This window comes from Varanus komodoensis, unplaced genomic scaffold, assembly GCF_004798865.1.
Source record: "Varanus komodoensis strain SLA01 unplaced genomic scaffold, ASM479886v1 scaffold14_1, whole genome shotgun sequence".
NCBI lineage: Eukaryota > Metazoa > Chordata > Lepidosauria > Squamata > Varanidae > Varanus > Varanus komodoensis.
The window spans coordinates 21,486,659-21,508,191 of NW_025335438.1; the positions used below are offsets into that span (position 1 = coordinate 21,486,659).

The 21,533-nt window shown below is 39.1% G+C and overlaps 1 protein-coding gene across 1 annotated transcript in view; it reads left to right on the forward strand.

Annotated features, from left to right (window-relative positions):
• KLHL14 (kelch like family member 14) overlaps nt 1–21,533 on the forward strand; it is a 75,961-nt gene that overhangs the window by 49,321 nt on the left and 5,107 nt on the right. The window contains exons 3-4 of the mRNA XM_044424274.1: nt 4,095–4,184; nt 10,696–10,774. Of these exons, the coding sequence (XP_044280209.1) occupies nt 4,095–4,184; nt 10,696–10,774 (169 nt within the window). The remainder of the gene's footprint in view (nt 1–4,094; nt 4,185–10,695; nt 10,775–21,533) is intronic.

The window sequence follows — 21,533 nt, forward strand, 5'->3', positions numbered from 1 at the left end:
CTTATTTATCAGTCTTTTCTCCTTTCATTTAACTCTACAAGTTTGTTTAATAAGGCTGAGAGTTCTTACACAGAGCTTTATAAACACATTATTAGATTTTTAAACATCTTTTGAAAGTGCCTCTATCCTACTTCCTCCTAGTAAAGTGACCTTTTTAAATGGAGGGAAGTGGGTTTCGATGACAGTCATGATAAATGCGGTCATGTTCACTCAATAAAATAAGGCCCAGTGCATTTGAGGATAAATCAGTGAAATGTACAGCCCCACCTGTCTGTCTCCATCATTCATTTCCACTGTCACTTTCACAGTGGCTGATGGATCACAGTTGCTGTAAAATTAGACAGCCTTTAATCTCATTTCATCCTGATTAGCTTCTCTTTACCCTTTCCCTCTAACTCACTGACTGACACGCTAAAAACTCACACTGGGCTGTGTTTGAGCATGGCGTACAAACTTCTTTTCAAATACCTTTTTTGAGGAGAAGAGAGGTACTCACCTGAGATGAGATGAAATGAAATATAAAGATGAGAGCCCAAGTCTCCTATTAAAATAAATCAGCAAAGTAGAGGACAATGTACAATTAGTGAGAGCAGTGGTCTGCATCACTACACTATACATTGGCCCCTACTTTACATCCATGAATTCAGAGTGAACTTAGTAAGATTATTTGAAAGGCATCCTGGGGGCATGTGAGGTTTACCAGTGCAAAAAGTATGAATTGTTTTCTTTAGAATTCTGAAACATGTCATATAATCCAAGCAGTTATTCTTTGTATAAGATTTTCATACAACTGGGATATTTGGATTTAAAAAAAAAAAAAATTGAATAGTCATTCACCATGTGATATACTAAGCTGCTTTTCAAACTCTCAAAATTGGTTTGCCATGTGATTGGGCTGCTGCTTTCTGAGAAACACAAGTCTACAAATTTCCAATTAGGTGGACAGTGTTAGTTATCCAGTTCTCTGAATTGGAGTCACTACATTTTGAAGTTAGAGTTCGTAGCCTGAACTTTTTTTCAGTTTCTAACAGTATTTAACTTCCCCTTTGGCTCATTCTTTGCCATTTTTATTTCTACCTGCAGACCAGATTTATGAGAAAAAAGATCAAAAGACTGATCATTTTACCTAACACTGATAGTCTGCCATGTCTACACTTCCAGGGTTTCTGCTAATGATTTGATATTAAACAAGTAGATCATTGATGTCCAAATATTTGTTACCACATGCCTCCATTAGTGTTGGAAGATGTTGGTTGTCTTATAATATTATATACCAAACATTGTATTCAGCAGAACAGTAGCCACTGTAGCACAATGGTGTTTGCATGGTGCAAGGAAACACGTGCAAGCTATTGTAACCCTCCCTGCAATATAGTATAACATGGTTTAAATAAGCAAAATAATGTAACGGCATATCAGGGCTGATTGCATGAGTCTTTCAAATGGAATTCCATATTGCATGAAAAGAAGGATGACTTACGTGACCAACCGACCTAGTCACCTTCACACACGTTTGTTCAGGATGGCAATGCACCACTAAAGAGGCTTTTGGGTGTGCCATTGAGGGGTACTGCAGTGCAATGTCAACTGGGCTCAGGAGCTGATCTTTGAGGAAATATTTTAAAGGGTTTGTGGTGATACGGTTGGTGTGTATTTTATCATGCATTAAAATAGCAACAAGACTAGATTCTCAAGGTTTCCTCTTATACGAAGCAGGTTAGAGCATCCACCAGCTTTATGTTTTGGCCTATCAAAGACTGGCATACCCTTAGTCTTTCAATTCCTAGCTTAAAGTAAAACCAGGAGATTTGTTAAGCCTGCAGTGGGTGCCATATCTGGCCAGTTGGCTTCATTCAGCTGGGGAGACCACAAGTTATTCAAGTTATTCTTAGGGGACAGTGCTTCAGTTAACTGTATGGAACAATAGTATTTTATTTAATTTGCAGAAGATATTTTAATATATTTCTTACCCTTTGCATGTTGTGTACTCATTATATTACAGATAGGAAATTTAACAACATGTGCAAAAGAATTACCGAGTGATGATATGATTTCTTGAAGCACAGGAGTTTACAAGTAATATGAAAGTGTAAAAAGTGAGAAAAAGTGCTCATTTGTGGGCTTGATCTCAAAACTTGATATAATATCAAAGTAGCATGGTAGTGGTAATTGACTAACACAAATATTATAAACCATTTGACCAATAAACATTTTTTTTTTCAAATTTAGCCCTTAAACTACTTCTCATTCCAAACATCTCACTGACTTATGTAGTACTACTTGTGTAAGTGATGTGAACATTAACAGTGTCTATGAATGCTGAATGGTTGTATAAGATCTACCAGCAATAAGTAGCATTAATTAATGCATTTTCACTAAACTTACTGGCCTAACAATTGCTTTTGCTTAGACAGCTGTACGAGCACAGACTATGAAAATGATATTTGACCTTTACTGGAAACTAAATATGCACCTTGCTTATTCATCAGTGCCTTGGCAAAAGGAAAAAGAACACCTCAGTAAGGAGCTTAAATGAGACTACCTGATCTTTAAGAAAATGTGTCCTAAACAAGAAAGCTGCACATATTTCTTATTGTTATTTGCATATGCTATACGGCTCGAGTGCATTGAGAAAAATAAAAGATAATAAAACAAATGAAATGAGAGATATATCACCCAAAATAATCCAAGTGTGAGATAGGCTGCCTCTTTTTTTGGCACTGGCAAAACAGCACAAAGTAAGAGCTGGCCCTGAGTCATATTGATTTCCCACTGCACTGGTTTCCTAAGTGCTCTGCTGATCCATGTCAAGCAATAAGTTCCCTGCCTGTACATGCACATCACCTCCCCATTTGTCCTCACCTAGATTAAGGTGCCCATATGATGAGCTGAACAAGGACATTATTTTTCCTACTGGTGACACCAGGCCAGAACTACAGCATGTGGTATGATAACTAAAGCTTTGTAACTATGCACTTCAACATATGATGTTTGATAGTGTCAAACACTACAAAGCAATGCATTTTATGGTGTTACAATTGCATATTTCGCATTGCAATTCTAGTCTTAGGAAAAAATATGTTGAACAGAAAAAAATCCTTCTCCTCTCCCTTTCCTAATATTAATCCCATACACACCAAAAAAGGGGGGTGTTGTAACTCTGGTAAAACAGTTTTTGATCTTTCAACAAAGGGACTCCTGATTAGATGGATGGAAAATGTCTGATTGTGCTGCTAATGACATTGTACAGGAAATTAAGCGTATACATTTGAAGAAGGCATTAAATCAGCAGGACTTTAATTTAAAAACTTAAAACTGTATGGAAATGCAGCTTGCTCATTGCTGTGTAAGAGAAAGCTGCAGAATACTCTGAGTCTTCTTGTTGAAATGTTGCCAGAAAAACAAAGCTTGGGTGAGGGGTTTTGTGTTTGTTAGGTTTTTTTCCCCTTTTGTAGTTTTTTTGTTTTGTTTGATGCCTTGTATTTGTAATACATTTACATGGCACTATTGTAGACATGCAGTTTTTGCAATGTGTCCATCCTTTTGGAGCAATGGGAATAAAAGGCACATCTTTGTTAGCATACTTCAGCCATAACAGGATTGGAGGTGTGCAGACCACTCAGCTTCTAAGCCATGCAATGACAATATCGAGTGATACTAATGTGCCTGGTTGGTGAGGCCACAGTTACCAATGAGGAGCTGTTAGGTGACAACAGAACCAGCCATTGTTACAAAGTCTCTGGACTGAGTGGCTTCAAGTTATGCCTGAGATTTGCTGGAGCTCAGTTGTAAGTATTAGTGTTGAACAGACTTGCATCAGCACAACACAGCCCTGCAGTATATAGTGCTTCCGGAACATCAAAACTTGACAGATTGCTGGGAGAAATTGGTGATTACATAATCTGGTTATTTCCCAGTAATTTTAGAAGAAGCCATAAGGACTGGATTTTAGCAGCTTGAGCTAACTGGACCTATGCAGTGGAACCAAAGCATAATTTCACTCGGTTCAAATTTGATGTTCAGAGTTGTCCTGGAGTAACTCTAACCATTGTGCTAGGATGGAGCTTGATGGAGAATACCTGTTTTATTCACAGTTATGCCGTACAATAGTGCCCATCATTGTGTTGTGGAAGTAGAAAATTTCTTGTTCGTTTTGGGAGGAGAAGACCAGTGGAATCCTAATGGTAAGTACACAATAATTAATAGAACTATGAATAAGAAAGTATGAACTGTACATTAGTACAAAACAACCTTTGCAAGAGTATTCCTGCATTTGTTCATGTGACTGCATCCACAGATTTCACACATAGTCAGTTGCTTGTATGGTAGTAGACGGTGCAAAGAATATCCCTGAACTTCTTTCATGCCTAATTTTTTCCTGATTTTGGGAATGACTCCAGTGACTACAAACCCAGAGTTAGATAGAATCAACTATAGTGGCACCTGCAGCTCAAGACTAAATATTAAGTGAATTGTCCAACATTGCACAGTAACTCTGAATAGAAAATTTGACTAATTTGCAGAGTGCAATAAAAAAAACAGCACAATCTTATGTATTTACATTCAGAAATATTTGGCACTGAATTCAATGGGTCTCACTCCAGATTGGTAGGCACAAGATTGCAACCTTAGGCTTCTGTGCATGCATACAGTAGAAAACCGTGCTTAAAGCCCAACTTCAGCTGTTGGTTCAGCTGAATACTAAGAGTATCTGGATATTATATGAGTAAATTATAAGCTAAAAAGTGAACACAATGAAAGATAGTTTTCTAGAAGTGCAGCTTAAATTGTTAACTACCCTCCTTCCCAATCTAACAAATGTGGGCTAGGGAACTAGGTGTTGAGTGTTGAGCTAGTCAAGGCCTTTGTTCTCTTGAGTGTTTGAACTAAAGCAAGAACTTTATATCAGGCCCCCCACTTGCAGCACAGCTCCTCTAGATAAGGTCAGAGAAGCTTCCACATGAACAGAAAGGAATGGGACTTTACATACAGTATCTTGCAGAACTGCTTATTCAGTCTTGATGTCTCTGTTGTTTACCAACCATCATACCTTTTGAAAGGTCTGAATAATAATTTCCAAATTAAGACATTTGGCAACAGCTTCTCTATATTTCTTATTGCAATAAAACAGTGATTGCAGTTTATGCTGTTTTTCTTCCAGAGAAAAACTGGCCACTTGCAGGTAAAATGTTCATGTGTGAATTCTCAGAAAGTCTTTTGCTACTTCCAATACTCTTATTATTAGTCTTGTACAAGACTAAAAATTATCTACTGGTATAGTGTATGTGCATGTTTTATTTGATTACTTTATAAATTTTCTACAGTGAGAAATCAAGGCATTTAAAAGACTTCTGAATAAAGCAAAAGGAGAAGAGTATGGCTTGCAAATTTTAGAATATTGTCAAGACATTGTTGAAAAGCTTGCACATGAAAGCAGAGTTGCAGTTGTAGCAGTCTGTGTAACAGAGATAATTATGACTGGGAAACTATAAAACAGCTTGCAGGTACACATTTTCACTTCAAAATGCCAGAAGATCCAGCTGAAATTACATATATTGCATATATTTTATTGTGAAAGCCCCATTTCAGCATCTGCACTAAACCAAATTATATAAATGTGTTACATCTGTTCATTTCCTTAAACAACTGAGCTATACAAACAAGTCCACTCTAAAAGTCTAATTCCAGTTGAGGTTTATTTTAGTTAATTACTTTATTTAAAATGGTGTTCTGGCAATATAACTTTCCACTCTGTCCTGAAATGCTGTTGTACTGATTACTGTTACTGATCGGTAAAAGGTTACTGATACAAATGCTATTATAGAAAAGGTTACCTGTTGGACTAGAGCCCCAGGAACTGATCTGAAGACTTCTGTTGCAACCATGAAGCCCTCCCACATATTCAAACACTTTTGACCAAAGAAGTAGGGGGATGAACCAGTTGTACTCTAGGTTTCTCCTAGAGACATACCAAATTCACAGGGATCATTTTTAAATCATTTCACCCACATTTAAATGAGCCGTTTCATTTTGGCTCTATTTCAGGGGTGAGATGAAATTATTTTGGGAAGATTTGAAATGCCTACAATTCTGCTTTTCCAGAAAGCTGCCTACTGGGGGTGATTTTAGAATTCTAGGCAATTCAAAAAAGCTGCCTCCTTTGCCACATGCACACGGCAGGGGAAAGTATAGTGGAAAGCAGATTGATGTCTACTGAGCAAAGGGACGTGCCTTCTGTGGGAAGATTGTTCCTCTAGCAATTCATTTTATCAGCAACGTGTAGTGTCAAATGCCACTCTCAAGAATGGAAAGGGAATGAAGAAAGATTGCTAGGAAAATAAAATCATATTGTGCTATTCCATGCAACCCTCTTGTTACTGTCTATCTGCTGCATTTTGAACATGGATGGGCAGAGCTGGATATGGCTGCACCAGTCTACTCCCTTCCCTACTTACTAAAGCTCTCCTCCAGGGTTGCTCTTACAAGCTTGGGGACATAACTGCCCAGTTGTGTCCACAGTGACTGTGAAGGGGAAGGATACTCAGAGGTAGTTCACAAGTACCAGAGTCAGACCATATATATATATATATATATATGACTATCTTGTTCAAAACCAAAAGGTGATTTATTGGAAACAGACCCAAACTCATTTAGTTAAAATGCCCTTAGTGGTGGTGGTAAATCAGAGTTGAACCATGTAATCCTGCTGACTAGGTGAGGAATGCTGGGAACTGTTGGACTTTTTTCTGTCTAAACATGCATTAGAAAGAACCTAAGAGTAGGATCCTATGCATGTTTTATCAGAAATATGGCCCAAATAATCATGCTGCAGTAAATTCTGAAGTAAACATGCTGAAGAGTAAAATAATTTGGAGAAATAAAAATTAGGTGAGTGAGGGTCATTTGTCCTTGACAAATGGATAAAATCACAATTTCTCTCTAATCTTGACACCCACCCTTATATTCCCTTCCATTTCTGATAAAGGCTGGAGAAGAGACATGTGAAGCATTTTGCTGAACCATAGGGAGAAAAATGGTAGTGTTATACTCAGAAAACTGTCTACAGGGCAGCTTTTGCCCATCTTCTTTTCCTCCCATTTTCACTAGAAATAAGAGTACTGGAAGAGAGGCTAAGAGGACAGGATAGTCTGCCTAATAGGAAATATTTTAAGTGAAACATTGGCCAAGTTCTCACAACATGACAACGAGTCAGGGTGTGTTGGTTGTTGTGTGAAAAACCCACACCATGGCCAACAAGAAATTGGGCTCATTGTGGCTTATTCTCTGTCTCTCTCCTCCCCCATTAATCCTACCAAGGGTATCCCAGGGGAACCAGTAGCAGGACCTGTTTGTCTTCCCCCTACCCACTGTGATCACAAGCTCCCCCCCGCCACACACACACACACACACACACACTTTTTTTGAAGATCACAAAAGCTAGCTTGTGACGGTCAGCTTTAGTGACCACAATTTTGACAGGTGCTAACAGCCCCATTAAAAAGTCCAGGCAACACTCTGGAGGGGGTTACCTGTGGCAGCAAAGCACTTTTGTAAATTATTTTTGAGTTCCCCTAATGTGTGCAAATATTTCATAGCATCATAGAATAGTAGAGCTGGAAGGGTCCAATAAGGCCATCAAGTCCAGCTACCTGCTCAATGCTGGACTCCAGTTTAAAACTCTCCTTGCAGAAGGCTGTCCAACTGTCTCTTGAATGTCTCCAATATGGGAGAGCCCACAAAGAACCTAGGAAATTGGTTCCATTGCCATACTGCTCTAAAAGGAAATCTTTCCTGATGTCCAGCTGGAATCTGACTTCCTCTAACTTGAGCCCATTATTCCATGTCCTGCACTATGTCAGAATTGCAAGAAGATTCTGGCCCTCCTCTCTGTGACAGCCTTTCATATTCTTGAAAAGTGTTATCGTATCTCCTGTCAGTCTTTTTGCTTTCTTCCCTAATAATGTCTCTGGTTTCAGTCCACAGTTCTGGTTCTCAGCTGAGTCCAGTAATGCAAATCTGTTCTTTATGTGGACTTTAAATTTATCAGGGATGTTCTTTAAGTTGTGCTGTGGTACTGTACTTCTGTTAGTGATCTTTTTCAGCTTTACTCTTAGTTTTGATATTAAGACTTCATGATTACTACCATAATCTTCTCCTGGTCTTGTTTTTGGCAATGAGAATACAACTTCTCCATTTGCTTCTTCCACTTATATAGTCTATTTGATTTCTGGTAATGTCTATGTGTACAGTCATCTAATCAGTTGCCTAAAGTATGCATTTACAATAATCACATTGTTGGCTTCACAGAAATCTGGGAGTCATCTTTGTACTTCATTCTGATCCTTAGGCCAAATTCTCCTACAATGTTTGATTCTCTTTTGCTTCCTACCATTGCTTTCCAGTTACCTAGAAGCATCAGCATGTCTTGGTTCATTGTGTTATCCATTTCCTATTGGACAATTGCATTAAAATGATCAATTCCTTCCTCTTCAGCATCTGTTGTTGAATTGTGTACTTGAATTATGGTTATGTTGATAGGTTTTCTGAGAATATCATTTGGTCAGGCTTCACACCATATCCCTTATTGTCTGTGCTACATCTTGCCTCAGTAGTAGAGCCACTCCTTTTCTGAGTTTGTCATTTCCAAACTTTGTGCTCATTTGACCGAAAATGCACCATTTCAGTCCAACTTTAGTTCAGTCACAGTAAGTACTGCGATGTTTAACTGTTCCGGTTCTTGCTCTACAGTTTCCAGCTTGCCTTGATTCATACTCCACACGTTCCATGTTCCAATTGTATGTATAGTGTAGTATCAGACTTTTCTTTCACCTCTGTCCATGTCCGCCACTAGAATCTGCAAATTACATGAATTAAACAATTTCCATGCAGAACATGCTTTCTTTGGCAGAACATTTTGATATTTCTATTATTTTGCTATTTCTATATAACCAAAATTTTAAAACTCAAAGCAGTTTTGATATATTAATAACTTATTTAAAATGCACTTTTAGAAAACGTAACAACAATAACAGCAATGATAATCATGCAGAGCAGTACAAGAGCAATAAAATAGAATGCCATGGTTGATGTGATTTTAAGCCAGGGAAAAGCCTGGGTGGGGGTCCCTTTTGCAAAGGCAAGCAATTGAGGCTTTCTAGGTGACATTCCAATAATTTTGGAATGACCAACAAGGCCTTCTCAGATGATCTTACAGGTTAGTTTGATGTATATAAGAGGAGGCAGTCAGATATCCTGTTCCTGGGTTGTTTAAGGCTTTCTGTGATAATAACATAATCTAGAATATGGCTCAGCATCTAATAGACAGTCAGTGCAGTTCTTTTAACTCAGGTGTTTGGGGAGCATAGCCGGGTGTCCCAACGAGCACCTTACCTGTTGCATTCTGCACTTGCTGCATCTTCTGAAGGGCAGTCTCAGATAGAGGCCATTATAGTAATCTAAACCTGAGCTTATCAGTGCATATTTTGGAATATATGTCCATTCTGATGACTGGAGGGGCTCTGACAGTTTTGTATTTTCAGGACTCATGGTTTGCATGTTCAGTCCTGAAAACAACATACTTGTATGCTAGGTAGAGAATACCTATTTTCCCCCTGAGGTATATCTTCATTTCATTGCAAAACATGAAACATCAGCCCTGGAAAGCCTGATTTAGTTTTGAAGGTAGGTTAGAAATTAAAAGAGAGTGAGACACTGTGCTCCTGCATTTTTGCATTTTAGTGTTTTGACACTAAGAAAAAATTACCTGACAGACCATTGACTACCTATTTATTTCATTGTGAGATACATGATTGGATTCTAGTGTAAATGGGATTTTGTTTTTCAGTCACACATACAAGAAACAAGGGTGCTTTTTAAAGATGGGCGTTGAAGGCTCAGGTGTTAAACATAAATTGCCATCCACTCCCTTGGTCCAGGCTTACTGTGTTGATGTCAATCTGTATGTAAAATATAGTGCAGGCTTAATATCCTGAAGGTATGCATTGCCAGTGCTTAGTAGTCAGGGTAATGTAGGTTTCTACAATCCTTATTTTATTTTATTTTATTTTATTTTATTTTTTATTTTTGTATGCTAAAATAACCTGGCTTAGGAAAACAGGAATTCTTTATTTCCCAAATGGCATATATGAATTCTTCTCCTAAAAGACAGTATGGAGAACCAACTAAGGCTTGCTCATTTGTGATACTTCTGTCTGGAAAATCCTTTGTATTTCCTTCACTGCCATGGGTGGAAATCCCTAATGTAGGGATGTCTGAGCCCTTGATAAAGGTTTATTCATTTCTTTGTATGCAGTCAGCATCAACCTGTTCACCCATGATTCTACAGATTGCTACAAAATATTCATGAAATGCCATGAGAAGCCCACCAACCTCAGAACAGTAATTTCCTGCAGTGCCATAAGAATTTTATTTATGGCACATCTTTTAAAATAGCAATGGATTTCTGTCTTAAAAGAGGCTATAGAAAGCCTTGTTATATGCAGCCAAAATAATTATTCTTTTTTTTTTTTTTTTTTTTTTTTGCTATTGGCTGTTAAAAGCTGCAGTTACACGTTTGTGGATTTTTTAGAACATTATTCTAAGGAAGGGATTTTCTTAAAGGTTGTTAAGATGTGCAAAAAAATATTGTAATACTGCAATTTTTAATGACAGAAAATAAAACCAATCTCTTTACAGGAAAGCACAGTACCAACTTTGTCAGCCGATATGATCCTAGGTTTAACAGCTGGATACAACTTCCACCTATGCAGGAAAGGTAAAAGCTTACTTCACATTTGGGAGAATGTGGTATCACTGAGAAGCTATTGCTGACTTTTGTTTGTTTGTTTATTTTTTTCTGCTAAGTTCTGAAACAAAAGAATCTTGTGGAGTTGTTTAAAGTATTGAAATGGAAGCTTGTTCTAAAGGCTTTTTGTTTGTGTTGTAGCTTAATAAATCTCTATAACCTTAAATGTTGAAGCAGCGGTATATAAAACCTCACAGTGTTGTATTCCACCTGATGTGCAAAAGGTAATGTCCAGTAGAAGAGTTCAGAAATTCATGCCTGGGTAGCATATCTGGCCCCATGTGCTTCCCTGCATGTCATACCCCCTGTGCTGTCCTTGCCCCCCTTCCCCTACCACTGAGCATTTGGTACTTTCCTGGCACTTATGCAGTCTTTGCCCATCCTAAAAGGCTGAAATACCTCTCAGCCTTTGTTACTGGCAGCAAGAGCTTGAAGTAAGACTAGGCTGGTGATGTTTGTGGCTGTGGCCCCACCTTTTTGCTTTTTGCCCTGTGGATCACAGACATGAGTCTCTGAGGGTTTCTTTGAAATGGAACTGGGCCTTCAGGCTGAAAAAGTTGCAACACCTCTGACATCATCCCTGTCATTAGCTGTCCAAAACAAATAATTTATTTGTATTATCTTGTTTTTATTTATTTATTTATTTATTTATTATATTTATATCCTGTGTTTCCTCCAAGGAGACCAAGGCAGCATACATGATCCTCCAGTCTAACTTATGCTCACAATGACCCTTTGAGGTAAGTTAGACTGAAAGGCAGTGGCTGGCCCAAAATCACCCAATATGTTTCATGGCCAAGTAGGGCCCAGAATCCAAGTCTCTGGACAACCAGTCCAACACTCTAACCACTAGATAATACCAGCTCTTTTCTTGAATTTCAGCATGGATTGGTGGAATAATGACACTGCTGCTTCCCTGGTCAGTTCAGGAGTCACTTAAATTGGTGGAAGCAGCACCCTCTAGGTCCCTGTACCTGCCAGCACTATATAATCAGGTACCAGAGGAACCCTACAGAGGCATACCATGGAAGAAGAGAGGGATGAAGGATGGTTTCTTTATGCCTTTGCCTTGATCTTATTCCTCCCACTATGAACATTCCAGTGGTTCCCAGCTTGTTTGTTTATTACATTGTAATAATTATATCCCCACTTAACTTATACAAATGCAAAGTGGAGAGCACAAGTTTACACCTCAAATCATCACTGAATTATCCACAAATAATGCTATAAGAAAGCAAAATATAAAATGATCTACCATGTATATAGAAAAAAATCAACTTCCTAAGTTTATGGAATGCCTTGCAAAACTTTCAAAAGGGCAGCAAGGAAGAGCATCAGCAGATAAGAACAGTTGTTGAGGATGCTGGGGGAAATGGAGGTCTTGCTCCCATCCTGCTTGAGGGAACCTGTGGGCAGCTGCTTTGCCACCATGCCTACAGAGTGCTGGACTAGACGGATCGTTGCTCTGATCCAGCTTGGCTGTTCTTATCTGCTGATGCTCTTTAGCTGTCTTCCCTTTAGCTGTCCTAAGCCTCTCACCAATCAGTTTCATGGAATGACCCCAAGTGATAGTGTTGACTCCCTCTCCACTTTCTCCTTTTGTGCTTAATTTTGAACACCTCTACTGTGTCTCTACTTACTTGTCTTCTTTCTAAGCTACACAGTGCCAGTTGTTGTAGCCTGTTCTCACAGGGGAGCTGCTCCAGCCCCCTGATCATTTTTGTTGCCCTTTTCTGTATTTTTTTCAACTCAGTAATGTCCTTCTTCTGGTAAAGTGACCAGAACGAAACACAATATTCCAAGTGTGGTCCCACCAAAAAATTGTATAAGGGAAGTAGGATTTGGGCAGTTCTATTTTCCATTCCATTCCTAAATATGCCTAAGATAGAGTTCGCCTTCTTCACAGCAGCTGAGCACTGGAGCGATTTTCATCAAGCTGTCCACCAGCACCTCAAGATCCCTTTCTTGCTTAGTCAGTAAGAAAATTCTAAAGTTTTGGGATTGTAACAGTAAACACTCCACTAGTACACCTTGTTCTTTAGCCTCCCCACTAGAGGGAGACTTGATTAGAGTTTCTCTAAATTTTAGTAGGTTAGTTACTGGAAGGTTGTATAATGAGAGATACACTGCCATTATACAAGCCATAATCAGCATCTCAAGATACTAATGAAGAATATGTAAAGCATTTGTGGGTATCCTTTGGCTAGGGCATCCATAAAAATAGAAGATGTTGAATTTATTATCCAGTTAAACAATCAACTTTTCACAGCCCCAGTGTCTCTAAAGTTTAGAGCAGTCAGATTTAGGGTCTGTAAAGCATGTACCATGACTTCAAAACACTGGAGAGCCTCAGTAATTTCTATTAGGCTGCCTCATATTTAAAATATATATTTTAAGCACTGAGAAATCCAAAATCTGGTTCTGGGGTTTTGTTTTTTTTTGGGGGGGGGGTTCTTTTTTCTTTTGGTAGTGTTGTTGTTTTGACTGGGGCTTTATAAGAAGATAATTAACCTTCCCCCTTCAGCAGAGCTAACATAACTCATAGAGTAATCAATTATTTCAATGTAGTAAGAGCCTCTGAGGATAGATAGTATTGCTGAAAATGTGATTAGGCATTTTAAAAATATGTGTATTGTTTACTGACTAGTCCCTTGTGAATTCCTTGGACACCTACTATTTATTAAGTCAAAAGCCTTTCAAGACAGATGTTTACAGTTCATATTTGTTAATAAAAGAAGCTTTCCTGGCACAGCTGCCATTTTTATGACAAAATCTCTGTTGAGTGCAATAAGGATTCTCTCCCTGTCCACCAAAGCAAGGATTTATGTACTTACTAAAGTACTTAGTTACAGTATTTATAAAATGCCTTATAGCAAAGTGGTCAAGTCAGCTTACAATAAGAAATAGACCTATTTAAAATGCAGTCACAGTTTAAAAAGAAAGTAGAACAAACACCTTGACCCTAAGCTGAGGATCCCCACAGCATTAATCCTTCCTTGGATGGGAGAAATACTAAATTCTGTACTGGATGCTAGATTTTGATCATAAATGGCATCTGCAATGATTTTTTAAAATTTTTTGAACAGCTCATTTTTGAAAAGTCATTCAATATCCACATGTGTGTGTCACAGTATCCCTTATTTAAGAACAGAGGAGAGTTTGCTGCATTTATGCCCTTCATATTTCCAAGGCTGAGCATGCATTTAGCTTTCTTTCACTGAAATGAATACAAATTAACTTTTGCTGGATGGTGTCTCTTTTTAAAAAGCATGCAACTGAGATTGTATCAAGCCCCAAGTGCAATTGTCTCCTCTTTTTGCCATCTGTTTTCCTTTATCCCAAATCTTGTTGACACAGTACTGCTGGCACTGTAGCAAGCTTTCATTCAAAGATCTCGTTACCAACAGCACTTTTGTGGTGGGACATGGGGCAAGTTCTTTATCAAGGATTGGAGTGGATGAGCACAATCAGACAAGGTGAAGCAGTCCTTTAGGTGTCCTGATTCCAAACTGCTAAGAACTTTAAAGATGTTTATTAGCATTCTGAATGATTTGGAAACAAACTGGGAGTCGGTGAAACTGTTACATCAGCAAAGACAAGGGATCTTTTTTTAAAAAAATAGCTCCTGCTAAAAAATCTTGATGTCATATTTTATATCAAGCAAAGTTTCTGAACTTTTTTCAAAACTAATCTCATATTGTGCATTGTTGTGATTCCACCCGGTCATGCCTAAGGCCTGCCTGACAATGAGCAGATTCACTTTCCCCATGCAAGGATGCTGCTGGCAAAAGCACTCCTGGCCATAATGGCCACAGAAGTGATAACAGGAGAAGGAGCATTCTCAGACTGCAAGGGGAGTGCAATAGGCCATATACGCCCCCACAGGTCAATTATCCTGCTGACCCAGCACTTTGCCATTTGTGGATTAAATCTCAGCTTGTTCACCCACAGGCAGGCAGTATCTGTATGTGGGTCCAGCACTCAGTCTCTCACTGAAGCTGCCAACCAGCAGCATGTACATCTTGCTAACATTATAATTCTATGCTTGGAATATATCAGACTGGATTCTTTCCTAAATCTACCTTTGAGAAACTGGGGACTGAATCTGGGTGCAAAGTGTAGATTCTCTTTCTGTTTCATTTGGTTATGCAATAGCTAAAATGATATTGACTAATTCAACTTCAGTTACAATGTTAATGAAACTGAATTCACACTGCTACCCTCCCTAAATTCACATCCCTACTGCAGATTACATATAACATTTCCTCCATCTCCACTGCAGCAACTTTGGTTCCAACCTCAACTTCTGCTTCATAAATAGTGATGTCAGATCATGCTGTTCCCTCTCTGAGCTCTCATCAGGGAAGTCACTTATTTCCATGTCCATATTCTGAAAACCAAGTTCTTATCCTTTGCTTCCTCTACTTGGAGCCTGCTCCTTGCCCTTTCCGTGACAATGAAGATGGTCAATAGTATTCACTGTGGGCCTTGTACATGCACTAGCTGATTGCATCTGAGCTGAGGGAAATGCAATTAAAACAATATACAGGTTGCATCTCACAACAGTCAAAATTAGGTATATTTACAAGGGGAAGAGCCCCCAATGCTGAAGAAGTGGTGCTCATAAAGGAATCGTTAAGCAGAAGTCATAGGACTGCAAACCTCTTTGATTCTGGGTAGAGATTCACAAGAAAAGTTACAGATCAGGATGCATGTAATACTGTAGATCTTTGTCCCACTGTCCCTCTTCATGGGACCTAACAAGCATCTACTGCAGAAGGATTTATTTATTAGATTTATATCCTGCCTTTTTTTCTTTTTTAAAGAACGCAAAGTGGCTTATGTCCTCCTCCTGCCACTGCCCTTAATCTTATCCCCACAGCAATGACACTGTGTGGTAGTTATGTAGGTAGGCTGGACTGAGAATCTGAATGGCCCAAAGCTATCCATGGCTGAGCAGGGACTAGAATCCTGGACCCATATTCTTAACTGTTACACCACACTGACTCTCAATAACCTTCTTCTGGTCTGTGGCAAGAATGGAAATGTGATCAGTCTGGAAATCTACAAGTGCACCATCAGTTGGAAACTGGAAAAAGATTGTTTGGGATATTGCCTTACTAACCAACTAAAATAACCAAGTGCCTAAGGGCCATATTCAATAATGCAATTAATAATGACTTCCACATATGCTAGCACCCTTGGATTTCTCTAGCCAAATCCAAGGTTGCTAGAGTGATGGGGTGGGGAGGTAGTTAAAACCTTCACAATAATATGTAACCATCTGGAAAGATCTAATTAATATTCCTTAGCTAAATCTAGATTAGTAGACCCCCCCCCAGGGGAGGTTTCGTCCTACAGTTCACTAAATATGAGTCATTTTTGATAAGCTATTTCATGCTTGGTATTTTGGTCATTTGGGTTTACAATTTAAGCACCACTTATCTACTGCTTCCTTTCATTCTCTGTGCCCACAATACATAACCAGATACATGTCAGGTCAATACCAATTCTGTGTAGATGGCAATACCCTTTGGCAAAATCTAAAGAATCTTAATCTGCTGAGACCCCATACAACTCCTCCAAAAGCAGCTTTTGACTGCATTACCCTTATTACTTTTGTTACCATTAGATATTTGAGAAATTGCCCCACCTTCTACCAAGTTATGTCACATTCTTCACCCATTTCGTCAAAAGTGGCAAGGAATCACCAATCAGTGTTTTCTAACCCTCACCCATCAGTGCTGTGTCATAAAACATTGCTCCTTCCCCTCTCTCCTGTGTATGGACTCTATCTAGATGACTATGACCTATCCTCCCCCTACAACATACACAGGCACACATGTTGATTGAAATTAGAGCATTCAGACCCCTGAATTATTCTCCAGCTTGTGTTAAAATCTGAATCACATAACTGTAATTCCCAGTGCATTTATTTATTTATAAAAGTGTACCCTGCCTTTCCTAACCTTCAGAAATAAAAAGTACAATGAAATTCAATTACAACACTAGACAGCTTAGAAAATCAAGATAAAATATAGCCCATAATAGCAACAGCAAAAAGTCATAAAAAGAACCAACAGTACTCTCAGAGCAGCAGTACAAAAGAGTATCCATAAAACAATAAGTAACCATGACCACCTGGTCAAATGCACAGAAGGTAGGGTGAGGTTTCCCAAAAGGGAGTTCCAGGGCATTCATGTGACCCCTGACTAGGCCCTCTCCCTTACCTCAACCAAATAGGCCTTAGGGATAGATGAACAGGCTAAACAAGGAATAACAATTAATTGTGTGAATGTCATACTACTGAATAGTGTAAGCTTCTGGACCCTTTTCAAAAGCACAGAGAGTGCACTGCAGTTGTCCAAATATAATATAATTGCTTTTGTTCTACCATGGCCAGGTCTGCAGCCTGAAGGAAAGGATATTGTTTTAGGGTGTTAGTCTAAGCTGGACAAGAGTACACCTGAATACAGCAGTCACCTCAGCATTCAGATTTAATGCTGCTTCCAGAAGAACCTTAAGACCTCAAAACTGAATATTTGAAGGGACTGGATCCCCATTCAGCACAGGCAGAATCCTTAAACCTAGAAACAAAGTGAGTCAGAAGGGACTTCATGTGGTTGTCCAATCTTTCCTTGAACACCCTCACCAATGGGTCCTCAGACACCTGCCTTGGAAGTCCATTCCATATCCTAGGGGTCCTAACCCTCAGGAAGTACTTCCTGACATCCAATCTGATTTTTAAGGGATGAGCAGTTCTACTAAACTGGAGCACTCCTGTCTTGTTAGGCTTAGGTCCATATCCTGTCCCTTATTAATTCCAAACAAGTGGTTCAGGAGTCTGGTGCTGGAGCAATGGGAAAATGATAAACAAGTGAATGTCATTTGTATACTGGCAACATTAGATGCCAACATGAATGTGTCAAGAACAAATCCTACCAGACTAATCCGATACCATTTTTTTAATTGAATAACTTCCTGTATGGAGTGTGGGGATGCTGTGGACATAATATATCTTGACTGCAGCAAAGCTTTTGACAAAGTGCCCCATGATATCCTGATCAGCAAACAGCTAAAAGTTGGCTTGATAAAACAACTATCAGGTAGATTCACAGTTGGCTACAGAAAATCAGACTCAACGAGTGCTTAGCAATGGCACCCTCTCAAAACAGGAAGAGGTAATAAGTGGGGTAGTGCAGGGTTCAGTCCTGGGACAGTGCTGTTCAACATTTTAGTAATGATTTTGATGAGGAGGTGCAGGGAATGCTGATCATATTGCAGATGACACAAATTCTGCTGCTAGAATGCCAAGCCCAATGGATGCAGAGAAGAACCAGATAGTTTTTCTGCCTAACGGATCAGGCAGCAGTGATCCTAGGGCTGATCAATGCTCCTCATAAGCAGGTTCACTGCCTCTTCAGGTGCTAGAAGGAGAGTGATGCTCTGCTACTATCTGGTTTATGCCCTTGGCATCCCAGCAGCAGATTCCAATCACTTATCCACAACTGAATCAGGATCCATTCCTGTACCCCTAGAAGGTTGCTTTGCAAGATGAGTGGGCCCAGTCCTTTCAGCTAGTAGGGGCATTTAGGAGGAATTGTATCAATAATCTCGGCCATTCACCCATTCCAGAGCAAAATCAGCTCTTTGGCAAAGCTGCCAGTTAAGCTGGCAGGAAAATCATCCACAGCTATCAGAAAATCATTCAGGCCCATGGCATGGACCAACCTAGAAGGTGCTTCACCTGGATTAAAATTAGGGTTCCCCTCCCTCCCATCCAGCTCTAAAGCCTGAAAAGACATTTCTCACAGCCAGCTGTGCTCCTGGCTGTGCAAAGCTGACTTGGGAGGTTTAAAAGCCTCCCACAATCCCTGCCTGCCTGACATTCGTACCACCCGGAACAACTTGGGAAGAATCCCACACAAGAACACCTCCATAGGAAATTCCCATGTTTTTACAGATGCAATCTCTTTCTTCCCTTATAGAGTCAAATAGAGTAGCATAGCTCAATCAAACTAGATCAGTTTGAGGGTGCTTACCTTTTACTGTTCTTTTCAGTACCACATCCTGCTCTCTGTCCATACCATAGAAGACTATGTTGATTCTAGACCCTTGAACAAGAATTACCAACTTTGGGGATTGGGCAGGGGCCAGGACCATTTTACACCCGCTGGACCTCTCTCCCCTTGCACAGGCTGCACTCTTGCTGCAGCCTAAACACTGAAATTTGGTGTTACAGTGGCAGTTTGCCACTTTATTTTGGTGGCAACACAACAGAAGCTTAAAACAGCTGTATTTTCAAGCTGCACAGCAGACTGGAGGCACAAGCAACCCATGGGCTGTGTGTTGGCCACTTCTGTCCTAGAAGGTCGTGACCTGGGCTTTAGCCATGCTTTGTGTGAGAAGACTGACTTGAATGGGAAAGTACGGGCTTTGCCCTCTCATCTAGTGCATCATCTCCTGCTGCACATGGTGGGGAGATCTGTGGTGCTAATTTTGCGGCACTTTCTAGAACATCCCCCTAGTGGTCTGTGCAGGAACAGTTCTATATTCACAAAAAGAACAGTTACAGGTGAATGACTCTTACATGTTTAGTAAGATGTTAACTTTTTCAGAACACCTTCTTTCTTGCCCAGAGGTGAAATACTAATAGGAACAAATAGTATTTCTAGTGGCAAATGAGAAAATTGTCCAATCACAACATACCTTAAGCGACCAGTTAATTTTATTGTTCATGCTAAAGGAAAAGAAAGAGGAAGTCATGTAATTACAACAAATAGCACAATGTTTTATTAAAATCTCTTCAACTGACAGAGCTCTTCTAAAAGGATCTTGGCACTGATATGATTAGTAATAATTCTAGTAGCTATTCAATCTGATTGGCAATCAAACTTCAAGATTCGGGGCATAAATTCATTGCCTGTAGGGATCAGGAAAGAATTTCTTTTCCCTTTCCCATGTAACTGCATTGTAAAATTTAGCTAAGTTCATTACAAGGACTTTTCACAAGCCACTGCAGGACTTGTAACCAGACCAATATCCTGATCCACAAGAATAATTTGATGTAATTTCTTTTACTAGGGATGGCAATATATTTTGGGGGACCAGATGTATATGAGGGGATGATTTCGTTTCTACACTGAATTTTTAGTGTAGTATTTTAGCATGGAAGACTTTTTATAGCAATTAAATTTTACATTAATTAACTAGAGTTCTATGGCTCAAGTATAATTTATTTAGTGGAAAAAGAAGGATAAGGGAAACTTAATATTTTTACTATTGGGAGTTTGCCCATAAAACACACATTTAATCTGAAGAATGAAGCTGACTGTTACATTTTTGCTCCTAACAGTGACACTATGTGGATGAAGTCAAGAATGCACATAGATGAAAAATGTGTAACAAAATTTGTTTCTAAAGTTAGCAGGATTGTAAGAAACACTACCAGATGATTGTATTGTTTATATAAGACCAAAATAAAAAAAAACCTGATGATGTTTTAAAGTATCTGATTCAATTGTATTGATTAAACATAGCTGTGTTTAACTGTTTAAGAGCATATATCATTTACATACATATTTCTTACAACACAGTAAAATGTCTTGTATTAACACATGAAATTCAGTTGGTATTATGCAAACCTTTCATTGTAAAGGAGCAATGCAGTGATTGCCCACAATAATGTGTATAAGGCTGCTCCACCTTAGTCAATGCAAAACTCCTGAAATGCCCTGCCTGAAGGCAGAGCCCTGTTCCACTCAGCTGATCCCTCAAAGCAAGCTTCATTTCTGCTTCCATATTTCTTTTGCACATGCCCCTGTAAACATGTGGTTATGTCACATGTTTCATGCTCACTGGATTGTTGGAGTTTCTGCTTTATTCTGCAGTGGCTTGGGTTTGGCTACAGTCCTGCTGACACTTACGAGCTGAGTTTGCTAGAATATGGGATATACTTCATTGACTAGCTTCTTTTCCTATCTTGTCATGTGTACACGAAGCTTAAACAGAGACTCAAAGCTATTAGCACCATGTATTAAATGCCGATACAAAGTGGCTGCAATTGTGCTTTTAGAAATGGAAGTGACTTTCAGAAGTGCTGAAAATAACTTGAGCGCACAATATGGCAAGACACTTTCTGTCAGTTCTGATTCCAGACCAAAGTCATAAATTTCCATTCTACATGGAACCAAGGAGATGGAAAATATTTTGTTGAGAGTTAGCCAGATAAACCCTTGTTGGAGGGCAGAAATGTAATACAAGGAAAGTTGTTCTATTTGCAGTAGTGCAGAAAGAAGAAAAAATGATAATTGAAGAAAAAAAAATCTGATGATGTGGTTCTCTTAGTAAATTGGGAACAATGACCCTTGAAGGACCATAAAGAAAGTGAATGTCAAGATAATTTATTATTGTTACATTATCTATCCCATTTTCTTACTTTCTCTTACTGAGTTGTTATATCCTCCCCTGGTACCAGATGCCCCAAACATTAATGAGTTCCTGTTTAAATCTACTACAGCTAATAAAATCAGCACATCACTTTTAAGCAAAACTCCTGTCTTACCTAGTGTGTGAGTGTTAATTAGCACTACTGCAAAGAAATTATCCTTCTGAAGATTACACAGGGACCACTCAAAGGTATTTATTTCACAGTCTGGTCACATACGCCAGTCCATCAGTTGGTCCATTGGTCACACTGAGGTCTACATGAGCAGGAAATTCTCACTTT